Below are 27975 nucleotides of genomic sequence, written 5' to 3'. Positions count from 1 at the left end.
CATACGTTTGTCTCCTCCCCTCCTCTCCTAGCCCCGCCTCCGCATGACTCACCTCGGTGGCCCACCTTGGCCAGCAGGTGCAGCAGGGGCAGTAGGATGGTGTAGTTTGGCGTGAAGCTGCGGGCTGAGTTCACCAGAGCCGTCAGCAGGGCCTCGCTGCCTCCTTTGGAGATCATGTGATGAATCCGTCTGTCTGTGCCTACAGGAAATAGCCGCCATCATTTGTAAAATGTCAAATTTAGACTGATAACAGCTCGTACGCTAAGCTACGGTGCCATTTTTGCCAATGGCGCGCTATCGCAAGATGATGTCTGGGTTTATTCTCCACTTTCTTTCAGAATTTATGAAAATTTGTGCTGATTAGAACTTTGTGCTGGAGGCTGGTGAATAAATTTGGCTAATTACCTTGCAGTGAATTAATTTCCGATTGCAGGATTAGTATAGTACTGTTCCACCTCTACAAGAGTATTATTCGATAGATTTGTTGGGAAATAATAGACAAGAATAAGGCCAAGATATGGAAATAAATAGCATTGAAGAGTTGAGTTTATATAATTAGATCCTGGGAGAAATGTGAATTGACGTCACATTTTCATTGTTATTGAGACTGCTTTAAAAGATTTTGATTTGAAGGTAATGCATTTGGATTATTGTGGATTTTCTTTTTTTTATATATTTATTTATTCTCAAAGTGTCCATTTATAAATCAAGCAATTTATTTACTACTGTTCACTCAACAGATCCTTTTATCCAAAGATTGTGAGAAGAAAAAAAAAAAAATAATATATATATATATATATATATATATATATATATATATATATATATATATATATATATATATATAAATAATTATTTTAAAAAAAAAATTTATTTTAATTTTGACAATATTTAAATGCACATGAACAAGTAGAGAGTAATCTTTAACTGTACACTGGAGTTTCTTCACAGGACATTTTTAGTGTTGTGATTGTCTTATCTGTATTATTATGTAGTAAGAATATTTTGCAAATCTTTTAAATTAATTTGCTGCTTTGTCTTAAGCATAATTTCATAACTAGCATTTACTATATTATAAATCCAAACCAATAAACAATATTCATATAGCATATTCAACAGGATGTCTGCAAAAGAGCCATTTATATTGTTTGTAATTTAATTTAGTTATATTTTTTTCCCTCAGGTTATGACTAATTTCTTAAAAAAATACAATAACACCTGGGGGAAAACAAAAAACATTAGAAGCCAAATTGTTGATTTGTGGAAATTACACCAAAGCTGAGAGTTCTAAAATAACAAATGGGTTCAGGAATAAAAAAGTAGCAAAAATAAATAGGTTGATGCTAAAAATCAACCAAATAATAATAATAACAATAATAATAATAAATAAAAATGACAAAAAAATTTACAACATTAAATAAATATTATACAAATAATACTTGAATATTGTGGACAAATTAAATTGACCTGTATTTGGTTTACTTTGTTTAGACTATTGTGATTAAAAAATATATATTTATATTTTAATTATAAAATAATTATACTATATTAGTTTGATTAGATTGATTAAATTGACCTCTGTTTATGTTTAGACTTGATTTATTTAAAAATTATGTAAAAAATAAAAATAAATAAATTATGTAAAAATAATAAATAAATAAATTTAAAAATTATGTATATATATATATATAATATAATATATATATATATATATATATATATATATATATACACACACACACACACACACACAATATTATTTTATACCAAAGTAGATTAGTTTTTTTTTTTTAGTTATATAAGGGTTAAGGCAAACCATTTTAAGCAAAAAAAAAAAAAAAAAAATGATACAGATGCATATTTAACAAATATTTATGTGTTAAATATATGAAATGAATCCCTAGGACATACAAGTGCCCAAGTTGAAAGATGCCCATTTATAAGTGGTTTGTGGAGTTATTGGACAAACCAAGTGGTTTCACTTCTTCCTGGTTGATGAAACAAATTCCAACACACAATCAATGCAGAGATGTGACAGAAAACGGGCGTCTCACCTGCTGACATCAGTTCATCCAGGACGTTGAGGATGTTTAGCATGTTCTCGATGTCTCCAGCGTTCTGAAAAAAGAACAGAAAGATCAGCACGCTTAAAAGTGGAGGCTTCCTATAATGGTCCACACAAAATGTGGCTCAACAACCACAAAACAATCTAAACAACTCTAACAAAGCATTCACAGATGACATCACTATGCACGCCCCATGTGAGATATAAAGTGTTGAGTGCTTCCTGGCTGGCACAGCAAAAATCTTCCGCCATTGTGTCCATTTTCAGAATGCATTGGGACTGGTACCCCGGCGGGGACCTGGAGCCCCGTGGTTAAAAGCAGCAGCAGTTGACGGCTCGGCGGTCGGGGGCTGTAATCCTCAGAGAAGGAACTCCACAGCTGGGGATTCAAGCTTCAGCTCTCATTATAGAGCAAAAACGACACGAAGAGAGAGAGAACACAACATTGTCCTGCCTGCATCTGTGCTGGCCGTGTCTTTCTGACAGTAGCCATTGAATCCTATTAGGCATCTCCACAGCCAACTGCACCGCAAAGAGACGTGTCCTGCCAGGAGCTGTCGATCTTACCCGCAAAAGAGACCAGTGTCAGCAGAGCAGTCATACATGCACTTTAAAAGTCAATGGGGCTAGCTTCTGTGGCTGTGGAGGCGTATTGTTTGTATTATTGAAATAGATGCATTCTGGATTTCATTTCAATTTTTATGTGTATAAGAATGTTTTATACATTTCGACAAAGCTTTTATTTTTATTGTATTTTTATCCATCCATCATACACTTCTGTCTATCTATCCATCCATCCATCATTCCCCTTCTATCCATCCATCCATCATTCCCCTTCTATCTATCCATCCATCATTCCCCTTCTATCCATCCATCCATCATTCCCCTTCTATCTATCCATCCATCATTCCCCTTCTATCCATTCATCCATCCCCTTCTATCCATCCATCCATCATTCCCCTTCTATCTATCCATCTAATAAACCCATATATTTATACTTAGCAAAACCTCAACGTAAAATATCCTGAAAACTATTTTTAAAAATCTGTAACATTATTATTATTATTATTATTATTATTATTATTATTATTATATGTTATTTCACACAAGCTCCCAAATCTGGAATGATTGATATTTCACGTCTGGACACCAAACCAAGAGTGTCTTGATGGGACGCAATATACACAACAGCAAATTTCTAAAAAAAGATATTCAGTAAATGATCTTAGACTTCCGAAGAGTCTAAAGGAAGCACATGGGTGGTATGGATCACTTTTTCTAACTTTTTATGGTACATTTTTACAGCACAACAGTCCTGTTTTTTATTCCCTTTCATTAAAAGACCAAAGAGCCGGCAAGACATTTTGTCAAGCAAATCCTGCTGTCCCATGGCAGAAAGAAAAAGTAATAAACCAACAAAAACCTCAGGGTTAGGAAATGATTTTTGGGTGAACTTTCTTAAACTTTATTTCAGGGGATTTTATGACCTTTATGAGGGCACAAAGTATAAAAACACACATATTTATGCCAAATGTCTTTATTAAACCCATGTTTTATTAAAAATCTGTATAATTCTGAGACATAAAATAGAAAATGTTACTGATACAGAACAAATGAATTCATTTTAAGGACATTTTCAGTCCTTTAAATTTTATTTCTATGGCACTTTTGACATACTGTGTGGCATTTTCGCTCCATATACCCCCATTAATTTCTACCCCTGAAGGTGACTGGTTTTAATGAAGAAACCACAACTCACTGAGGATGAACTTTTACACTAGTAGAACTGAGTGTGCGCTTTTCTTGAAAATCGATGGCCCCATCATCACCATCTGGGCTAATTCCATGCAACCATGTTAATTACTCAACATTAATGAGTGTGACTAGCATAGAGAGCCAGCTGGCACGTCATTAGAGCATTATTTGCCCAACAATCTTTTAACAGAATAATCCAACGATACTTGAAATTATGAGTAATTACATCTATTTTGGTCCGGCGTCACCTACGCCAAAATGTTTCCCATCTGCTAATCGGAAGGAGGAAGTGCGGTAATATACTCAGAAAGCACTTGAAAGTGAAACATTTCGTATGCCCATTCGTTTTTAATACTCTAATGAGGAGCATTGACTACCTCTCAGTGCACACCATTAACTTTTAAGAGGGTGGCAGGAGCGCTCCAGGAGAGCTTTGGCTGAGAGCCGGTCCTTTGAGGCCAAGCAATTCTGAATAGCGCAGGAAATCTATTAAAAGTTATTCTGACACACCTTCAAAATGATTTTGTACATTTTAGACACCAAAGGCAGGACCTGGTGTGCCTCTGCAAGCCATACGAGAGCTATAAAACAGGAAGGGAGAAGCAGAGGAAGAATATGAAGAAAAACTAACTCCGACACGGCACCCTGAGCGTCTGTGTCAGTCTCAATTTGAATTAGCAGGAATCCCATTTCAGGCACCAACAGCTCCATGTCAAGGACAGTGAATTTGGGACTTATTGCTACGTTTGATGCCAGTCATGGCTGGAGGAAGGCGACACGCTGGCTGTGGCTAATCGTGAGGGTATTACTAGCTACCCTTGTCAGTTTGCGTTGTAATAAAAGAGTCAATTCTTCAGAGCCGAGGCCACATGGTCAATGCCAAGCAGCTGCAAGGATTCTTATTTGAACTGACAGGACATACGGGGCATGTTTTTTGCCCAAATGAGACAGATTTTTGTGTCACATGTGTGACATTTGATCTAGTGTACACTAAAATTAAGTAAAATTTGCCATATTGTGTTTAGGGGCATAAAAAAATCTATAAAATACACTATAAATGTAACCAGTCACATTTTACAATAATCACTAGTAATAATTATACAAAAAATTCTTAATAGCAAAAATGTCCAGTGCACACACACAATATGTGACCCTGAATCACAAAACCAGCCATAAGGGTAAGTTTTTCTTTAAATAATTGAAATTTAATAATTGACATCTAAAAGTTGAATAAATAAGCTTTCCATTGATGCATGGTTTGTTAGGACAAATATACCCATTTGACTTAAGACTGGTCCAAGGTTACTTATATATATATATATATATATATATATATTTTTTTTTTTTTATATATTTTTTATTTTAATTCAGACTACAATGTAATGTATCAGAACATTATACTAGTAAAAGAAACTATTAATAAAAATAAATAATAATAATAAATAAAAAAAACAACATCTATTGAGCCTTGAGGATTCTATGATAGGATCAATCACTTCAACAATAACATTTAGGTATGCTTTCAAGTCTAGAACGTTATTTGTTCTCTGTCCCTTTAAAGCAGTATACATTTTTCCCTCTGGTGAGATCAGAAACCTTTTAAAGCTTACGTTTAATCACACTCAGCTCATTGCTGCACTTGTTTCCTTCCAAACCCCTTTTCCACTTTTCCTTACAAGGCTCTTATCGGCATAAGGGGAATAAATCTCATCTTATGGTTTTCACTCTCAATTAAGCGCTTTGACGCGTACACTAAATAATTTCTGCTCTCCTGAGTTTGATTTTCATGCTAGAGGAAGAAAGTTATCGGGAATTCGGCACGTCGCCCTCCTGCGAGCATATAAGGCCTCAGCGGCTCATTGGCAGTAACTGATATATACAAATCACTGATATAAAATCAGTCACCGTAAGCTGCGGAAGTAGATAAAAATCACATTTGAATGTACAATTTGGGTACGAGGCATTTTGCGAGGCATTTCAACCGATCAGCTTGAAACAGATATGAAAAACAATAAACAAAAATATGTTCACTGGTCTGCACGTTCATTTTAAACCAACAATAACTATTTTATTGATGCTTGCAATTATGTTATTACTATCTCTCTCAATGGTTTGAATAAACACTACTTATTGTTTTCTGATGATGGAAGTAGTTAATATAAACACAGTCATGTCATTAAAGAATATTTCTCTTAATATTTTGGGGTTTTTTTTTAATTGACAGAACGTGAGGTCGAATTTATTTTCCAACGTGTGAAAATGTCGAACTCGGTGACCAATAAGATTCCTTAAATCTAGAAAAAAAACGTTTCCAATTCAATCCGCTAAAACCAGCTCAAAAAAATCCAAGCGCTGCATTCCGTCGCGCACGTTAACGTAAACGTTGGTTAAACTCGCCTCAAGGGGGGTAAACAAGTTTACGTTAACCGCCGGCTACTTTTTATGGTACTGAGAGGCCATGTCATTTATCTTTCTCACTCAGCACACGGAAAGTGTCCTGTGTGTGCGGGTAGCGTTCCCATCTGTGGGCCGTTCCTAAGCTCGACGTGTCAAAGGACGAGAGAGAATCCAGATGCACTCGTTCCCAAACAATGCGCGCTTACCTGCAACGTGCCGAGGAGGACCTCGAGTCCGCCGGAGCTCGGTGCCGCCATGGTGGGCCTCGATCGTGCTGAAGAGAAATGAAAGAGAGGTTAGAGTGACACAGAGGAGGCACCTTCTCCCTCTGCGCTTTAACAAGACAGACGGGTACAGTTAAAGCCGAGAGGGGTTCAAGCTTGTCGCCTGAAACTCTATCTCCCTCAGATAAACCCGCGGCCTGCTCCAGTTGTGCACGGACATTGAGATGAGGCTCCTATTAAAAGGGCCTGACGAGACACAGGGATTAAACCAAGCCGAGCATTTCACAGGAGAGAGGACACGGCCTGGAGGGATATCAAGAGGCTGAGGAATCTTCTTGTGTGTGTGTGTGTGTGTGAGATAAAGAAGAGAAGTGAGCGAGAGTGTGTGTGTACATGCGTGAGAGAGCTAATATAGTCAAGCTGTGCTTAAACATGGCCTGGCACTGCCATTATAAAGATGATCTATCCCCCGAAATGGATCTCGACGGAGTAAATGAACGTGATTAGCGTGGGAGACACACTCGCAGCTGTGTTTTTGTTGCCATGCCCGGCGAACAGGGAATGCCGTCTGAACTTTGGCTAATGTTCTGGCAAGGTTCTCTCGCTCGAACATCACCAGAATGTTAGCTGGTCTTTAACAGCGTTCTCGAAACATCAGCGCACACGCAAAAAAAATAAAACATTATCAGAGTCTGTTCACGGAACCTTTTGTTTGTTTTTGTTTTCCCGTAACGTTTCGACTTATTTCAGAACTCTTTCTTTTTAAACATTGCAGAGAACATTGAACGGTAATGGAAGCTTGCGCAAAGTTTTTAATGGAACATTCCCTTAATGTTTTCCAACGTTCGCGTTACCAGTTTTAAGCGTTTTTAAAATTGGATGTTTTCAATTGTCGGAGAACGTCCAGGAATAATGTTGTAATAAATTAATTGGACCGCTCTCAGAGCTATAAATGTTGTATATGAAAAATTCCAAATGAGAGCTGCAAACTGCAAATCTCAATACAGTCTCTATGAAAGTAAAAAATGATAATAATAAATAAAATGCAATGCAAAAAATACACACACACATTTTTGTTATTTTTATATATAATTTGTTAATTTATCTGGGTCATTCCACCCGCTTACTGTACAGGTACGTCAAATTAGTCCATTTTGTTCCTATTTGTATTGCTCCAAATGAATTTTAAAAAAAGCGAACAATAGAAATCTAGTCTCCTGAGCTATGAAGGAGCAATAAACTTGTGTTGTAAGGGGTGCGCATACAGCTAAAACAAAATAATGAAAGAAAACCAATACCTGAAAGTTTGCTTCAGCCTATAAAGCAGGTTCAGGTCATAACGCCTCTATATAGAGATTCCCAGGGCTCAGATATTATTACAGTACAGTTGCTTGTGTTCGAGTTATGTTACAGCTATAATTTTCCACGAGCAGTGCCACGAGTGTCATCAACATATGACAAAGTGCTTTAACATGGAATAAATACACAAACACGCATTCACACATGAATACACAAGTAGCCATTTGATTCACCTCTGATTTATGATTCATAGATCATCTCGCAAACGAGAGAGCGCGCAATCACGTGATCAGCTTTCTCATATGGAAACCCCAGTTAATAGCCCATTATTATTGATTTTCTCTAAAATATAATCTAATTGGTTATAATAACAATAACAGTACAAAATGACTAGTGCATAGTGTAAAAGTTACAGGTTGTTTGTCTTTCTAAACACTACACCCACTGTCTTCCTAGGGTTATGCTGCTGCATGAATTGGCATATTCAGCGCGTGATCGTGCAAGAACAAAACGCTGACGTTTTGGAAAAAAAGCAAGCCTAGCCACCCCAAACCTCGTGAGTGACAGCTTTTTGGCAAAGCGTCATCGATGCCAAGAAAGCATCTGCCTTCAAATTCGGCAAATGTGTTTTAAAACGTTAAGCTAGCTATCTTATATGATATTGTATATGTCGTATTTTGAAGAACATCCCGGCCACTCGTTTCCACATACTTAAAATGGGCTGTAAAGTTCCAAGTGACTAAAAAATGCATTATAAAAGTGATCCATGTAAGACTCAAGTGTAATCTACTGAAGTCAAAAGGCCATTTTAACGTGGTTCTGGAGGTGTTAAGGTCAACACAATGACTTTAGGTTTGGTTGAATCTTATTTAAAATCTACATATGGTTTGAAAATATCACTAGTTGCACACACCAGAATAAACTTTAAATCATAGTTTATTGGTGCTTTTGTGTCCATCACCATCGTAACTGCATAGAAAAGAACGGCCACAATTATTATATCCGAGTAGACAAGAGTCAACAATTTTTATTCTTGGATGAACTCTCTCTTCAAAGCAGCACAGTATTTCTACAAATTTACACCCGCCCTTCTTCTCTCAGACCTTATAATTATCTCAATCATGGGCACAATTTAATCTGCCAACTATTATGTGGAAGATGACTTAAATGTGCCATCAGGCCACAGCAAGAATATTGTGTCCAGCTGCAAACACACAGCTATTTATACCACTGTTTTAGGACACTGAACGTCAGTAGAGGACATGAATCCTGGGTGATGACAGCTCTAGTGCAACTGATGAGATCAAGATGTTGTTCAGACAAATCAAAGCAAGGACAGGCAACCGGACGGACAAAAAGCTGGCCTGAACTGACCACTAGAGGTTCGAATGGGTAGGTTTTCCATTTAGTAAAAGCACAATTATTAAAAGTGGACATCTGTGTGAATAACTTGACATTCAATTTGAGATTCAAAGTACATTTTTGAACAACTAATTTACCGGACCACCTCTGAATAGGGTTTAACTTGCACAGAACAAACAAGCGCAGCGTCACCTGTCGCGCCGTGCGTCATCAAACAGTTTTGCATTAATGGTCCAATCAGAGAGGAATGTTTATAGTCAGCAGCTGATGAAGGCTTATGCGAGTCGTTTTCATTAGCTGATTCGCTGACAGTAACCCGACTCCTTTCTCTACAGTCGGGCTGATTTTGTTTATGTTTAAGGAGCCAAAACAGACGGCTGTCGGCATACAAAAACAGCTGAGTAATCTTTGCAGAGGGAACGCATATGTAGCCTGCTGTTTGCATTAGCATTTTTCAACTTTTTGCTTAAATCCTTAAACAACACAAACTTTCTTTCTGCTGAGTTTAAGCACGGTCATAAAAGTAACAAACTGGATATTTAGTTAAAATTAATAAAAAATAAAATAATAATAAATTAATAAATAAATTTGCTTACTAAAAGTCATTGTAAACTACACTTAAACTTACCTAAAAATGATCTATATTATTTGGCTGAAAAGGTATTCTTATTGTTATTATCATTATTGTTGTTGAGAATTTATTACAATTTAGTTTTTGGTGTAATTATTGTTATCATCATCACCACCACCACCACCACCACCACCACCACCACCATTGTTGTTGAGAATTTAATTACAATTAAGAGGAAAACATTTTATTAAAAATAATCATGTTAAAGGAATTGTAATTTATATAAGGAAAACAAAATATGTAGAGTTAATGATTTAGAGTTTTATGTATTATAGTATAATAATATTATTTATATTATTATTATATTAATAATAATAGCTAAACATTTAATCAAATTAATCATTATAATAAGAATAATAATGTTTTATTGTAATTATACATTAGAAAACATACTATTTGGAGTTATTATGGATATAATAAAAATAAAATTAATAATAATAAAAGTATTATTAATAATAATAATGGTTATTTTATGACAATAGTCATACAAAATAAACTACAAGGGGGAAAAAATGAGTTATTATTGTAATAATAACAACAGTAACTCTGCCCAGCCAAACAGTTCCACCTACACTTCTGCCCTCATGCTATTGGTTGAACAACACTTTGACACGTCTGTATGTTCAAACAAACAGAGGAATTCTGAAAGTGCCACAGTGTTTACACTCTTCAGAGAACGTCAACACACAACTTTACACATTCAAGTGGAATTACAGCAAGTATTTTCAACCCAGTCAGCTGTGCGTTATTAAGCACAACTAAAATTAGTGGTCCCAGAACCCAGGTTCTGTGTTTTGGGTAACAGAAGCCTGATACCCAGAAGGGACCTTGACTCTTTCCCAGACGTGCAGTGTTGTGCTGACGCAGGACATGCTAACAACAGCTCCCGCTACAGCATCCATCTTCACCTCTGTCCTGTTCCGAGTGACCCGGTCAGTCATTATCCGACTTGAGACGTATTTCACAAGTTCGAGTTTCAGAGCCGAGTGAGTTTCCACCCCACCATTTGTTCCCAGGCTAAAATAAGAATTAGCAGCTCTTGCTAATTGCAGCTGTGATCAAGGTCTTAGGATTTCATTTTCGTGCGAGTCCATGAGAGGTAATTGGTTATGACAACAATCTTTCTGCAGTTTTTGGGTTGTTGTTTTTTTTTTTTTTTTTTTTTTTGGACAAACACCAGGATTGTTCAGAAAGCGGTTCTCATCTGAACTGACATGAGTTTACGAGGAGGAATTGTGCCAAATTAATTTTAAAAATCTTGCCTGAGCACTGCTAAGGGTTACAGTTTGACACTTTGTGTAGTAATTTGGCTATTTGGCACAATGAAAGCTTGTTTGGGAGAACGCTTTGAAGTACAATTACCATGCCGCAGTAACTGGAAGCTTAGAAAGAAAAGGAAAGCTGGGAAAAATGAACCATTATAATGAGAGCAATGAGCTTGGCGTAACATTCGACACCATGTTGGAAAACGGTCTTGTGGCCGACCATGTGTAAAACAAACTGTTGTAATTTCTGAATTATCTCCCATCGGAATGCATTGGAAGTTTTTATTGCATTGTAGGCATGCAAATGCTATTCTACATCACCGTTAAAACTGAAAATATCATCTGAATAGGGTTTAAAAAGAACATCAACTTGGCCGTGAAACTAATGCTGATGGTTTGAGTTTGCAATGCGATGTTTAAACGCTAGATGGCGGTATATGAAACATGACTTAACGTGCCACAGTGACAACACATCATGTCAAAATGGAGAAATGCACTGAGTCAGTGTTGTTGTTATGAGTATAACAAGAAGAGCATGAAACGCGTTTAAGAGAAATGATCAGGCATCAAAAAAGTTGTGGACACAGCGCAAGAAAACTAATATCTAATTAGTGCAGCATTTCTCAGATTGCCATCGACTGTGACGCATCCGAAGCAAAAGACTGAACTAATTAGATGATGGTGCGACATGTTCTTTATTCACATCCTGCCCCTCCCAGCATTACTCGACATTTCCCTCGAGTACGGAGCACTATTTAAAAACATTTTTGACCTTCATGTTTGACTGGGCTAAAGAGTAAGAGGCTTAAGACAAGAAACAAAACACCCCTTCCGTCGCAATCCGCCTACCACCCCTCCACCAATGCTAATGTTGTCGTTCACATCTTAGCCTTTTTCATTTTTAACTGTCATTCATGCACAAATACTCATAACTAAAAGATAGATGGATCAAATGTAGCTGGTTATCAAATATTTGGGGAAAGGTACATTTACAAGTAATGCATCACAATATAACATTACTCTCACTAATCTATGTGTATATATATATATATATATATATATATATATATATATATATATATATATATATATATATATATATATATATATATATATCTAAATAAATAAATAATGTTCTGTATTAAAGATCAGTGGTTATATAAAAGTAACTAAATGCACTGATTACTTTTTAGTGAAAGTGATGCATTGCATTCATTTTTCATTTTCGAAGCTGATGACATACGCGTGCAACAAAGATGGACATTTCTCTCAGTAAGTGCTTAGGGAGGCTCTGCTCGGCACCTCTTTCATGCAGACAAATCTGAAATGATAGGTTGGGATTATCAGTTCATCTCCTACTGTAACCAAAAGGGCACTATGAAGTTCACAAGCTCTCCGCATAACTTGTACAGAGCCGCTGGGAGTACAGCGAGTACCAAAGCAGCTCAGCCAGACTTTGCCAAGTTAAAAGGACACAGGTTCACCCCGACATATATTGACAAATGCATAAGGCAGCTCAAGCACACCCCACGCACAAAGCAACTCGGCATGTCAATCATAAATCATCAACAGAGGATTTATGGAAAATCAGCTTTCTCATCGATAACATTAATCAAGTCGGTGAAATGCCAGGCCCACACCGGATCAAAGGTAGCAGCCTATATTACATGTCAGTAACTGCATATGCTTTCTTAAAATAGTCTGGCAATAGACTCGGTTACTACACTACAAATCACAACATAAAGAGTTGATATTCCATTCTCAGCACTGAGATCCAAGGAAGAAACCCAGCTATTCACTTCTGACCAGAATGATAAATTAGGAGTCACTGAGCTGTGGCAGACAGATGGAAAAGAGATAAACCTCTGCTCCGAGCCAAATGAGCCACTGAGAGTGTGCGCAAGAGAGGGAGAGAGAGCTAGAGGTGTTATGGACTTGTGCTCGTGTTGACATTTCTCTAACACCACTGCATTAATAATGCAAACAAAAAAAATGGTTTACATAGCACAGATGCAATATAGCTTCATTGATGTTTATTAGATAGATGCATGTAAATTCTGGAGTAATACTGAAGATATGAACACAGGTGTAAGTCACAAGCGTGAGATAAAGCCTCAAGTTGCGTCATTTTTTTTTGGCCACGGTTGGAACAAAAGCAACGTAAACTTGCTAAATGTCACCTCAGGATTTAGAGAAAGCGTTTAAAAATGGCTAGTCATAAAATCTCCCATTTCTGACTTTTCACAAAAATTCTGTCAGAACTGAGATAGGAACTGGAGAAAATGTTCAAACTGTTGGATGTAAACTTTTGAGGGAGAAAAGATTTTAAAGTTGCATAATTTTGCTTTTGTTATTCCAGGGCTAAAACAATTGCGAAACAAACTCCAAAAAGTAAACTCTCAAAAAAAATTGTGCAATTGAGATTCAAAACACAAGATGCAAACTATACTTTAAACAAATTATATATATATATATATATATATATATATATATATATATATATATATATATATATATATATATATATATATATATATATATATATATATATATTTTTTTCAGAATTCTGATTTCATAGTAAGAACTGTAAGATGTAAACTCAGAATTGCAAGATGAGAAATTCTGCTCTTGGCATCTTTATATGTCTGATTTTTCCTTGTGTAATGTCAAAGTACTTTTGTTTGCACAGGAACGTGCAAATGTTTTCATTTCATGCCTTTCAGGTCATGAATGTTACAGGCAGCCATGCTTGACCTTCGACCCTGCATGCTGACGTACTGTGGGTCAAAGGTTTAGAAACTCACCTGCTTAAAAAGACCAGCTGCTCATACCAGATATAACTTTATTACAGAACATTCAACACTGACGCCTACACTGCATACCTGGATTGAATTGAACTGTTCCAGCCCTTGTTCAGATTTCTTTCAAACCAGGATCATAATCAAGTAGATAAAAGGCCCTTCTATTTCAATTACGTCCTATATTCAGCATAAATAATAACTGAGGAAAATTATCAGTAGCAGCATCTAAGGGTGTGATTTTAAGGCCTCTAGTGATCAGATATATAGTCGAAACTATAATTACATAACATTTAAACTAGCCTTTTCATATCAAGAGCTGATAAGGCATTGCAGTGCCTGCCCTTCACATAAAAATTAGACTCATCTCCTCCTATTAAATAAAAGCTACATTATGAAGACATAATTATGCCATTCACTGCTATTAAGTGACATTAAGATTGTGATTCAGAAGAAAAATAAGGTCACATCGCCTATATTTACAGTATTTGCCATTTAAAGGGGAGTAAAAGGCTAAAGCTACAATGAAATGGTTGACGAATGCAATTTTCTATCCTGTACTTCCAATATTTCCAATAAAACAAGTTGGAACAAGTTTTTCTTTTTTTAAACAGACAATTGCATTTAGTTTATATTCCTGTGTGTCCAAAAATCTAAGCTTTTTCTGCAAATTAGATGTTGCCTACAAAAAAAAAAAAAAAGCTACTTTTGTACTGATCTTAATAGAGAAAAATGAGTTTTGCCCCCCCACGGCTTCATTACATTAGACTTACTGCTAAAGCTGAACAGCTAAATCCTGTCCCTCGGTCAAAAGCCTGACATGATCATAAGTGGTACATTTTTCCAGAAGAAAAAAACCCCCCCAAAAAAACAAAAAACATACAGATGACCTTAACGTTAACAGACACTGAACACCCAGTTTGGATTTGTGGGGCCTTACGGCTTTGAAGAATACTGCAAACTCCTGTTGGACTTACCTTGTAAACAAAATGTTTAAGAAACAAATTTCCGTTATCTAAAATTGTGTTCCCCAACCAAAAGTTTACCTCTAGACACAAATGATCTATTTTCAAAAAGCTTTGCAATATTTGATGATTCATCCTTCCTCAGTTCAAAGCATGACAACATTTCTTAGATCAAATCAGGCAATTATGAAATAAAAAAAGATTTTCCAGTGTCTCATTCTGCCAAATTGACTGTTCCCTGGGCAACAATTCATTGCTTAGCAACTGTCACATCTGATAAAACATGCATCAGAATAAATAAATATAAAACACTACTTTCATATTTTGACAGCTTGGATTTTACCTTCAAGCATAAAAACATGAAAAAAAGAGCAAATTCATGTTTAATTCAGTAAATTCAAATTAACAGGGTTAGTCATGTATATGTATGTATGTATATATATAGATAGATAGATAGATAGATAGATAGATAGATAGATAGATAGATAGATAGATAGATAGATAGATAGATAGATAGATAGATAGAGAATTGGAAATTTTACTTTGAGATCCAGTGTCATTGTTTAGACCTTAATCATGATCGCGTACCAAGTCATTTTTAGAAACTTTCAAAGTTCTCTGTGCACCGCATAGCATGTGCCATTCCACTGCCATGTTCATTCTATAAAGGTTTCTCTCAGTCCTTAGTAAATAATTGTTAACACTGTGGGAAATACAGCCAGATACCTATAGATGTCAAACTAGTGGCCAATGAGAGTAACTTAAAGTTCCATCTCAAGTATGACTTCCTGCCCTTCTATTACAAAAAAAAAAAAAAAAAAAAAAAAAGGGATCTGGCAAATCATTAGAAGAATTATTAGCTGAAAGGTAACACTCCCAGCTCAAGCTACAAAGATAAACGTTCACGATGGGGTCAAATGCTTGGTCAGAACTGCCAACGGTTTCATTTGGCTTCCTCCTCTATAGGTCAACCATACAAGTTGTATTCTATCTTTGGTTCTCTTTCGTCAACTTACTCTACAATATTTCATTAGCTTTTGGATGATATTTAAAAAGACAACAGGGCTATGATGGCGTTACATTCTTGTTCTAAGAAGGTTTTTTTGTAAGTCCTATGCAAAAGGAAAAAAAAAAAAGCAACGATAAAATAACAGCAATGGTAAATAGCTTTCCTTGTGCCCTTGGGAGCCAACAAATCCAAGCAGTCTCCATTAGGGCAGCAGCTGCCCTAATTGCTGAAGCAAGCACCATGAAGGGTAGGTGAAAATGGCATGACTTATCCTTGAACTTCAGGAGGAAACTAGAAACCTGCTTTGAAAAAAAAAAAAAAAAAAAAAAAAAAATTTAATAAAACAACCACACCTCACATTTGAGTCACTTAGTTATTCATATCCACATGAAAAGTGCCATTAGCGCAATGCTAATCCACTACTTTGAAAAACAAACATTCCATCTGTGCAGGTAAATTCAATTAGAGCTGATTATCACATTATTCTTTTATACAAAGAGAATTAACATCTTCAAGAGGCCAAAGTTCACGCATGATTATCTAGGCTCAAACTGACCACTATCAGAAAACATTCTGCACAAAACCAACTATGGCTCCATGAATAATTTGCTAATAATAACAAAAAAAAACAAAACAAACCGTTTGACCCTGAAGTCCCCTAGCAGTGCTCAGTGTTAGTGACACATCAGCAGTACCCGCTGGGTTTCGGCTTAATCTCCCTAAAGCCTCTAATGGCACGGCAGAATGAACAAATATTTAAATGCCTCAGTGAATACAGCCACGGCTAAAATTACACAGAGGGGGTCATATCTTTTTTTTTTACCAATATTGTTCAAAAGTGTAAACAACATCTAGAGTGTTGCACATACACAAACGCATGCGAACATTCAGTTCTATAAACTAAGAAATAGCGTCAAATACTGCAGATATCACATCCCCATAAGCGGCAAGGTGACTTCATCACACACAATACCACTGAATCCCTCTCTAATCCAGATAGGCAGAGTCTATAAATTATAACCTACACCTGTGGGACATGGTCTTCCTAAAGCCAGAAGAGCTTTAGTGCTTTCGCTGTCTCTCAATGGAATTCTCCTGGCACAATTGCACTATGGGATGTAACTGTCACTCAGCAGTGGTCTTTGTTTATTTACATAATACCATAAACACCCCAATGTTTGAGAGGCAAACTCAAGGATAGTTAACCATACAAAGCGGGCAAGGAGGACAAATATCAAAAACTGCTGAGTTGAGACTCCAAGATAAAAATAATGTCATTTTGACAGGACTGACATGGTAATTTGTGACATGAAGAGGCTGAGCTTATTTTAGAAACAAAACCTGATACAGCTGTTGTGCAATGTCTTGAGTCGATGGAAATAACTCACATCGTCTTAAGCTCAGCAAAGAGGAGGTGGGTCTTCAGACATTCCATGTGGTTGTCCAAAATCCATGAGATGTGCAAAAATCAATTTGGAAAAGACAAAAGCTCCACCCATACTGTTGGCTCACCAATCACAAGGCAGCGCCTAAGCATACATGCAAATCTTTACATGTCAACAAGAGTATGCCTGCATCATTTGCGTCGATTATCTTGAGAAGCAAGCATGCATTTAAAAGGTTGACTCCTCTTGTAAATGTACCCATGCGAACTTCTACAATTATTTTTTTTCTCTGAAGTCTTTTTAAAAAAAGCCAGATGCATCAAGCTCATGCAACCTTGTCAAAAGCTATTAAAGGCTGCATAAGATCCCTGTGTGCAAGTAAAACAAGACATTTACATGTGCAAGCTCCCGTAGGAGCTCTCTTTACACACGGCACACTCTTGCCAAGTGCACGATTTGATGTGCATTCAGAGCATTGCAGAGATTCATCTTCTCGCTTACCCCCATTAGTGAGGCTTCCACACTCTCTCAATGTCGCTGTCCAGGTGAAGTGACCCGGTTTACAGTAGCTGTACATCTTGAGATGGTGAAAAGTGTCAGAAAAAAGGACAAAAAGGATATAGGACCAAGAGTATGACAAAGTGGAAGTTTGTCCGGTATAGATTCCTGTCTGCTTCTACCTCCTCCCTCTAGGCCACTCACTGAGTCCTGAATGTAAGGGTCGCACCTGGCCGTTTTTTAAATGCCCTCCTTCCCTTTGGGTGAACTCCCCAACTGGATTCTGGCCTGACAAAATGTAACAGGGGCAAGTGTACCCTAGATGCCAATGGTATGTAAATCAGTCCAGGGTGCACAAGTCGTCTAGGGTTGTGTGGTGGCTTTCTGGGGGGGTGGGGGAGGTTAGTGGTGTGGTTTTATGCAGCTTCTTTAGACAGTTTATGGCAAGGTTTATAAATGTGTTTGTTTGTGGTGTTGCGTGGGTGGTAGACTTAAAACCTGCCAATGGAGGATGGCCAAACTAGTCCCGACCTCTTGATGTGTCCATCCACACCACACAATATGAATAGCATGTTATGCCGGGAATGCACAAGTGAAAATAAACCCTATTCATGCAAGCATGCAATGGGATCCCTTTGATCGGCATGACACAAAAGCTAGCAAGTATCACCACACACACAAGTGTGCATCTCTTACCCTATCCATGTTGACAACATTTCAGGTCGTTATTCTCCCTTGAGTGCTACTAAACTGCATCAGAACAAAACAGCTGTAAATCACCATCTAAACCCCCATTAGCCTCAGCTTGGTTGCCAAGTTCAGACAGTGATGTTTAGCTGTAGGAACTTCACACAGTGCAAGAACATTAGCCTTCCAAGATGGAAAATGAACAAAACTGTTGAACGCCACAGCTAGGCATGCACGGGAAGCTCAAAGAAGCATATCTTTTAAAAGGCGGCTGCCTACAACTACAAATTTATGACTGCTTGGCTGTCTCCCAACCTTTTAATTAACACTTTACATTGGGAGAGTGACTTCTGCCTGCTGCAGAATTTGACAGGGGGCCAAATCTCTTCTGGTCTCTTGGTCTTATTTTCCAAACCACTTACTTACAGTCCTTACATTTTGCTTATTTCAGTTGAGCGTCAGTGTTTTTGGAAGCTATCTTCAGCTGGGGACCCCGAGAGGACCAGCAAAGATACTTGAAAGGTACAAATGGATACACAAAAGTCATTGTGTTCCAATGTTGATTCGATCACATTGACTTTCAAAATATGTTTTGTGTTCCACAAAAGTCAGGCATACAGATTTGGTAAATAAATGTAAATTTTATTTTCTAGATGAACAATGCCTTTAAATAACTTTAGCTGAAAGAACTAATTGCTGGTTTACCAGCAATATTCTGGTGTCCTTGATAGGGTACAAGATGCTAACTAGTTGAGCAACTAGTTCAGCATTGCTACAAAGGTTCTGAGAAATTGCAATTCAATTCTTGAATTTGCATTTGATTAAGCTGGAATTCTGCATCTTGTCTGCTACCTCGATTCAAAGAAAATTCAATGAGTGGAAATTCAAGGTTTTTGATGGATGGATGAATGGATGGAAGGATGGATGGATGGACGTACAGGCAGATACAACAGATAGATGTTGAAACTCTTGTACCAATACAAATGAGACCATGAATAATCTAAAGTTTTTTTCCACTTCAAGATCTACCAGTGGGAGCAGTAGATGGTCATCTTGATAGGTATGCAGCCTTAACGATACAAGCGTGGAACCGGAGGCACTTTTTGTAACTATTGTTTATCTTCGAGTGAGGCAGAATATATATAGAGCTCAGGGTGCACAAGCTGTTTCGAGAACATTCGAGAGGTTTAAGAGGCTTATGAAACCACAGGTCCAGTAACCAGCTGGGAGGCATGGACAGTTTTATCCCTGCTGAAGCAGGCAGAGCGTGATCATGGTTTCTGGGGATACCTTTCAGGAGACCTCATCAAGACCCTCACAGAGAGGTTTAGCTTCATCTCTAAAACAACAGAGCGCACTCCTCCTCTTTTTCCCCTCACCTTCCCTGTGGCATAACCCTCTTTACACAGGGAACAGCATTTCGCTTGTTCTTCTAGCATTCTGAGCACAAACATGTTAAATAAGTTATCAACCTGAGTGATGCAGGGCACCTATGACAGACTTCTATGCCAAGCTCCTCAGAGTCCCATAAATAAATAAGAGCAGAGCCGAGAATGCCGGTAAGAGCGTTCAGCACTCAAAGCTGTCAGTTAACAATCCATCTTTAAATCTTGTTGTGAACCATTCCCAGGTTAAATGCAAAAATAAACATCCTGCCTCATGACTCCACAACCCTTTTAGTACAACACTCCACAAATGATGCCGTGGTTTACAATATTCCGCATGACATTGAAAAAGTATCACAAACAAACTCTGTGGTTCCAAGAGGAAAAAGAAAGCGCATAAAAGCATTTGCTTCTTGAAATCAATAAGTGAATGAGAAAATCACAGCGGGCATCAAGAAATTATTGATAAACTGTGTGGGCTGGATGCAATCCCTGAAAGTCTCACCAAGGACACGCTCTAAACTATAAAGCCAAAATAAATTATTTCAGTCCACTCTAGATCCAAGCTGTGGATGCCAAAAGGCTACTTTAAAAAAAAAAAAAAAAAAAAAAGGAATGGGAATAAATGCAATAACTGTGATAACTTTTAAAAGGATACTATGGCAAAGTTATTGCTTTCCTTATTCAAACAGTTTTTTTCCCCATGAATATATGGTTGGCCTGAAGAATAAAAGTTATATCATACTCTTGGAAAATTATATTATTATATTAAATTATATAGTTATATTACTGGTTATCGACAGCAGGGCAAAATACAGATACTTGGTTCACTAGAACAAGCTCGAATTCCATTTTAAAAGACATTTTCAGTGGTAAAATATTTTTCTTTTAAATATAAAAACATCAGCTATATAGTATTTTTAAATATATTAGCTAATAAGACATTAACTAATGATTATTTTTGTAATCAGATCGCAGACTTATCTGTGCATTACCGCCAGCTAACTAGGTGGCAGAAATGCACAAATAAGTCTGTGATCTGACATAAAGCAAGAAGACAACGCTCCGGCTGTTGTGAACGACTCAGACATTGTGGTGTATCAGAGGTTAAAAAAACTATATAAATACTATTCAGTTTTTTGCACAGACCAATCATGTTGTGTCTTTGCCCATCAGTGTATCACCACAAGCTGCAGGGTTTCATTTGCTTTTGGATGCATGTTTTTTTTTTTTTACTCTTAAAAGATTGTGTGCCCACTGACGTCCATTATATGACTGACAGACTGATTCAGACATGATTCTTCTTAAATGCTTAACTTCCTGGCTAACAAGAATCATTCATTCAGGAATCAGTCTACACATGTTTCAGAGTTAAAAGAAGTTATGTGATCTGCTGAATATTAACCTTACAGAAAAAAAAGTGTTATACTGTATAAAGACACGGAAAGAATACCTCTAGAGTTAATAAAACAAGTTGTATAATGTTCACAGTTCATGAATTTAACTCTCAAGCTTTTGAAGGAGGTGGGTTTGATCAAGTGATGACAACAGTGTTTTAATTTCACATCTGAGGCCAATTTTCATTCCACGCTTAGACCTTCTTACAGGGGAATTACGCAAATGTGGATACTGAGACCCTTAAGCAGACATACTTGTCATCTAGTGCGCTTAGCAAAAGATAACCTTGGTATGAAATGCACGTAGACAGCCATCTCAAGTTGCTGGCTCCCATTAGATATTAGATTAAATTTCTCTCGGGTTTTAAGAGTGGATGATTGTTTATTTTCATCTGATAACCAAGGTAAAAACGAGCAAGCAATATGGCAGTAATCATAACAAATCATAAAAAGGAGATGGGCTCTTTAGCTCTGAATTTTTTTATCTCAAAGGAAGCTTATGATTCTGTGAGAAGTCATGGGTTTAAAAGGCCTTTTAAAATTCCAAGTAAATCATTTTAAATTTACATAACTAAAATATATGCAAACTTACACCTAAATTGTGACATTTATCTCTCACAATATCATCTATTATCTATAAAAGATCATAATTGTCAAAATTATGATCATCAAAAAGTCCCAATCAGTCAGTCATTTAAAACTATAACTTTTAGATATATAACTGCAGCTATATATATCACAGTTTTAGTTTCCATATCTGTGGCTTAATATTCAGCAGTTTCAAGTTATTTTAAAGTTGAAATGATCTCAAAATTACCTGTTTTATGGCAGAAAAGAGCTTCCATGCATGGGGATCTTTTTCACAAATAAAGGTAACAGATTATGGTTCGGAAAATAGAGGACTCACCGAGTCCAATTTTAGAACAAATTTTTTTTTTAAAAAGAAAAATCTGTTAAAATGTGTACTTGACAGCAGCCAGTAATGCTTAATACACTGCTGATCATGAGTCTAATCGCCATCTGCAAATCTCAACATCAAATTAAAGAGGATGACTCATTCCCTCGTGGTCCACTAACTTAAAATACCACGTTAAGCATCTTTTCTTGCCATTAATGGTATTTTTGGAGAGAGACGTGTTCGTAGGGCACATATTTGTTGCCAATTTTGTATCCCCCTTTCATCAGGCTCACAGTGGACACTAGACTCTTTTCCCACCTGTCTTCCAACCTGAATAGGATGTGCGTCTTTTATTTTGTTCCCAACGCAACAGGACCTGTGCTGTGGAAGTATCCCGCCACGGCCAGGCTCAGGATTTTCCACTGGGCTCTTTTGTGTGCCAGAAAATCCAACTGTCACTCAAACGGCGACTGTAACATGAGCAATCGACCAAGCGCTGGCACTCACATGCTGGGGATGGCTGAAATAGCACTTTCCATAAAACATGCAGAGAGAGGGCAGTGAAATCTGACCTTAGCATGGGTTGCCAGTTCTCCCACCCCACTCCAATATCCTTATCCCGTCCTCCCGCTCACCCACCTACTCAAATCCTGCACCAACAACCTCACATCAAAAAAGTAAACAGAGAGAGAGAGAGAGAAGGGGAGGGGTGGGGGGAGCAAAGGGTCTTTCTGAAATTTCATCAGTCATTTACTGCAGCTGCAGGAACTCAGTGAGTAAATGTCTGTTTGGTGGTGAGGGAAGGGGGTGGGGCAGATTCCATACAAAATATTAATTTGATAATGAAATATTCAAATAAACTCCTTTTAAACAGCTGTATCAACACGCACACACACATATTTATAACAATAAAGTATACTACACATACGTGTGTGTGTGTTGATACAGCTGTTTAAAAGGAGTTTAAACAGCTACACTTTACACACACACACATATATACACATATACATATATATACATACATATATATATATATATATATATATATATATATATACACACACACACACACACATATATATATATATATATATATGTATATGTATATATATATATATATATATATATATATATATATATATATATATATATATATATATATATATATAGTTATATATAGTGTGTGTGTGTGTGTGTGTGTGTGTGTGTGTCTGTGATAGATAGATAGATATTAGAACTTTAATAAAATAATTTAAAAACAAATTTAAAAGGTTTTTTTTGGATGGATGGATGTTTTGCGTTTCTGGTACTATAAACAATTTTGTTCACTTGATATCTAGCATAAAGTCTGGGTCCAGAGAGCCAAAGTGATTTACAAAGCGTTTGTTTTTTGTACAATGCATGGCTTGTTATCTCCCTCTTGTGGTCACATTGTATTTCACATACTCATAAACTACAGGAGAAGGATGTCATGACAGCTCTGGACATGGTCATGACAGCTAATAGCGCACACTCCTGACTAGCTTGACAGGAAATGCCATTAACATACAAGCACTATGCACACGCATTATACATAATGCACAGCTGGATTTCACAGTCTGTATTTCAACCCCAGTTCATTTAAGACTTTATGAACTCTCTGGCCAGTATAAGCGAGGCAATTAACATCAGCAGTAATCAGAGGAGATATACGCAGACAGGACACATTGAGTTACAAGAGACTCGTAGGGAATGGGAAGACCAGGTCTCGGATTTACAGCCAACGAGTTCAAACAGAGTTTCATTTACGTTGATTAAGGAGCTTCACTTGGACTGTGACTCTGGGGAAAAGATGAGAACAGACACACACCGCCTCACAAAAAAAAATACTGCACAAAGGGCATGTTTACATTTTGCCAGAAAGAGAAATAAAGCCTAAATCAAGAGAAATAAACTAAATCAAGTTGCTTCACAATCCAGGTGGCGAAAGCCTGTATCGGCGACTCAGGCCACTACTTGGGTATTTTGTTCATTTATATTACAGTACGTTTGCATAAAGGAGGGATTTCTTGGGTTGCAAAATAAAGTATGTTTTTTATATAGAAATCAACTTTACATTTTTTGTGAATAAATAAAGCCAATGCCTACTGATTTAAAGGCAGAAAACGGTCCTCATCAGATTACCTCCTCGTTAACTCTCATCATACTCTTACTGGATGATGAAAGATAAAAGGGAAAAGAAGTTATAAGACTGAAACGAATTTCTGCATGTCAGTTGCAAACCCTTCTGCTTTCATGGCTAACCATCACGAATTATTCAAGACTCAAACCAGCATCACGAAACTAACATCAGAGCAAAAGAAATTGGAAGGTCGTGCAAAAATGAAAAAAACTACTACTACTTGAGACAAAGAATAATGTTGGTAACTGAAAAGTTGATGGTGGCCATTGACTTCAATTGTATGGAAAGTAGCCAATGACTACCATCAACTGGTTGGTAACCAACATTCTTCTAAACAACTTTGTGTTTAACAGAAGATTGTGTGGATTAATGATAAAATTGTTTTCTTTTTTTAGGTGAACTACCCATTTAAGCTCTAAAAATAATAATATAAATGACCATCTACACAGTACATCTTCTCATGCAATAGTGCAAGTAGATGGTACATCTGTAAGGCATTTCTCCCTCGTTTCGTAGTTTCCTTTCACCACTAGAAGTTTACACAACTTTGAGCTTCTGAAAAAACCTTGGAAATGTGAAAAGGGTCAAGTTTTGTTTTGGAGCCATTTACTATTTAGGCCAGGAATTCCCATGAAACTTTTTGGTCAGTCAAAGCCATTTGACAAATTATTTACTTGAAGTACCCTTATCCCCCTTGAAGTGAGGTGTAAGTTAAAGGTCACTATATGCAGGTAAACAAATACGATTTCTTTAGTAAAGGTTAAAGGTTGGTAAGCAGTTTATGAATCCGAGTTTAGGCTATTTCCATAGCATAGAAAATGCAATACCCACTGACTGTCACGCAAAAAGCTCAGGCCTGAACCATACTAAACACCTTTGGGATGAATTGGAACAGCAGCTGTGAGCCAGACCCCAGTTGCCCAACTTCCGTCCCTGACCTTACTGATGCTTGAGTGTAAACGGGAAAAAAATTAAAAAAAAAATAAAAATCACACGTTCCATGATCTATCGAAAAACCTTCCAGAAGATAAGCTCATCTCCTCAAGGAGCCCATGGTTTTGAAATCGACAAGCACATATGGGGATGTTTGTTTGAGTGTCCGCATAGTTGTAACCATAGATTTATGGCAAAAACACTTCATAGCTGTCGAGACCCACTAAGCACATTCCTAAATGTATTTATTAAAAATCTGATGCCAGATCACACTGCGTCCTCGGCACATGATTCAGTTTCACAGATAGCTTAGGAGATGTCTAAATATGGGGCTGAAAAACCACAACGGGCTCATCTGATGCTTGATTTGCTTCATCATCATCAGCTGAGAGATGTATTGCTATTAGCATCTCGCCTAAATGAACAGTCACGCAGATGACGGCAACAAAAACACTCACGTGGCTACCGGGATTCATACACTGCAAACAAGTCTACAGCATTTCAGTGAAATAATACATCTAAAATTAAAAAAAGTGCATTCTTTTCTATAGTGTTACAAATTTAATGCATCATCATTAGCAGATACAGATGAACGCATATAAAGAAATCCATAAATAAATATAAAAGAAATGCATAGAGATAGCTAGGTAAATGCATAAATAAATGCATATATACTTAAATATATATTAGTGTTAAAAATGATTAATCACATCCAAAATAAAAAAAATTAGATATCTCACGATTAGTCATTTGACAGCACTAATATAAATGTAGATATATAGAAAAATAAACTTGTGACATGTAATAATAACAACAACAGCAATAATAATAATAATTAAACTTACAACTGTTTAAGTGCTGTCTTAGCTTTCTAATCAAAGATGACTTGGAAAAAGTCCGTGGCTGGATGACCTGTGCAGGGGCCTCAGATCCAGACGCTTCTTCCCGTGTATCTTCCATGTTCGGCTTGTGTTTTTGCAAAGAGAACCGGTCTAGAAAGAAACAAACTGGCCTTCAATCAGATCAGGGGTTATGACCAAGCAGACTTAACCTCTGTTGCATAGAAACCTCTCTACAAACTGTTCCACGGCAAGAACATATCATCCGAAATTCAGAACGCCAGAGGTACGTCATGAGGGTCATATTTTACTGTTTGGCAACAAGTGCACCATGGGTAGTGCAATTTACATAAAACTAAGCATGGTTGGAAAGTTTACAGTGATCTTCATATATCAGTAGGATTATGGCCTTACTATTTTAGGGGGCATTTGTCATGCCGGGATAACCCATGGGCTCTCCTGTGACCCTCTTAGTGGCCAGCTGCATATCTGAGGTGCATAAAGTTTAAAATGATGAGGGACATCGCAATCTTCTCATTAGGGCCATCCATCAAGTGGAACCTGCACGAAATGTAATCTTAAACATTGATATTTGCCAGTTTTGAATGCTTTCAGCCAGATAAACAGAGAGATATTACTATACTGATTGACAAAAATGTAATATTGCATATAAAGTTGATATCTTAATGTATGTGTACAGGTTATATAATTATATTATAAACATTAACATCATAAATTTCTGTAAATCTGCTTTGAAATGTGAAAAGCGCTACACTAATAAATCTGACTTGAGATATACAAATATTATTTAATCTATATAATCCTCTCTTTTGGCACCTGGCTTACCCTGTCTGGTTTATATGGCACTTATTCAGCATTTAAAATTAGATAGGTCTCACATTGCGTGCCTTTTAAGTCCTAAACCTTTTTTTACCCCAGCAAAAGCTGCTGTAAGCACCGCAGTCAGTCTGTGGCTTTATTATAGTGCTACAATTTCATGATCTGACTCCTAATGACCGCAGCATATGTGGTCAAAACTCTGCCTGTCTTGCATGTATTAACGCAGTAAAGATCAGCACATTTCTCTACACTTAAAGAGCCTTTGGTCCCGGATTAGATTTAGACAACTAATGGAAGATACTCCCTTGGTGATTTTGCAGACGGAACATAGTTAATTATGGCCACCAATGAAATCCAACCATTTCTTTAGCCGAGCCAAGGACAAGGCAGTGGGTCTCAATGCACTGGCCCAGAAAATGCATTCAGACTTAAATCGAAGTGAACTTGATCGAATTACTCATGGTTCAGCAGCACAGGGACAGACTAGAAAATTCACAGGCCCAAGTGATGAACCCAGAACGCCGAGAGATGAAATGCCACAGAGTTATCATTCGCAGAGAGACCATTAACACTTAGACTAACACTGGAATAAATAGCAACTAAATGAGTTATAATAAATCAATATTATTATCAAATAGATAACGGTTTAACCTAAAACACTGATGCTCATGAATCAACCTAATGCTGTACAAAAAAAAGAGACACAATCTAAAAGGTATATTACAAGAGAGAAATGAAATTTTCTTGTATTATCCATCCATGTCTACCCTCAGTCAACAATAGGCACGTTTTAAGACAGACCACATTAACAGAGACCATCAAGTTTGGCTTAAAGAAGCATTTTATGATAATTAGAATTGCTAAATGCCAGCGATATAGATAATATATGGTTCACTTCAGCAGGGTCTATCAAAAACTGAATTCGCTTTAGAACATGCGTCTACATATGAAGACGTAAACAGTTCACGGTTTTGTGCTCTATAATAGCTGTGCAAGGAACAAACCCGCTAGATGGAGCTAAAGCATTGCATTTAAAACATCCTCCATTTATAATTGTTACATTCACACACACAAATACATAGAAAAGGATAGAACTATGAGGACACTAAGCCCTTGCCTTACGAACAAACAATGGTGCATTAATTCAATAATAATAAAATAATGCGACCTTTTTAATTATAT

The 27975-nt window shown here is 36.9% G+C and overlaps 1 protein-coding gene across 3 annotated transcripts in view; it reads right to left on the bottom strand.

The window, feature by feature from the left end:
* LOC122330900 (cytosolic carboxypeptidase 4) overlaps positions 1–27975 on the bottom strand; it is a 175957-nt gene that overhangs the window by 113506 nt on the left and 34476 nt on the right. The window contains exons 1-4 of one of the 3 annotated variants that reach the window (XM_043228261.1): positions 25960–27880; positions 6424–6491; positions 2055–2118; positions 53–199 (exon numbers count right to left, since the gene is read on the bottom strand). In XM_043228261.1, coding sequence (XP_043084196.1) covers positions 53–199; positions 2055–2118; positions 6424–6491; positions 25960–26074 — 394 coding nt within the window. In that variant the 5' untranslated portion in view covers positions 26075–27880. Of the gene's footprint in view, positions 1–52; positions 200–2054; positions 2119–6423; positions 6492–17656; positions 17854–25959; positions 27881–27975 lie in introns of those variants that run through there. The other 2 variants (XM_043228262.1, XM_043228263.1) reach the window with 2 other exon arrangements.

Source organism: Puntigrus tetrazona, chromosome 25, assembly GCF_018831695.1.
Source record: "Puntigrus tetrazona isolate hp1 chromosome 25, ASM1883169v1, whole genome shotgun sequence".
NCBI lineage: Eukaryota > Metazoa > Chordata > Actinopteri > Cypriniformes > Cyprinidae > Puntigrus > Puntigrus tetrazona.
This window is presented reverse-complemented; position numbering and strand designations above follow the sequence as displayed.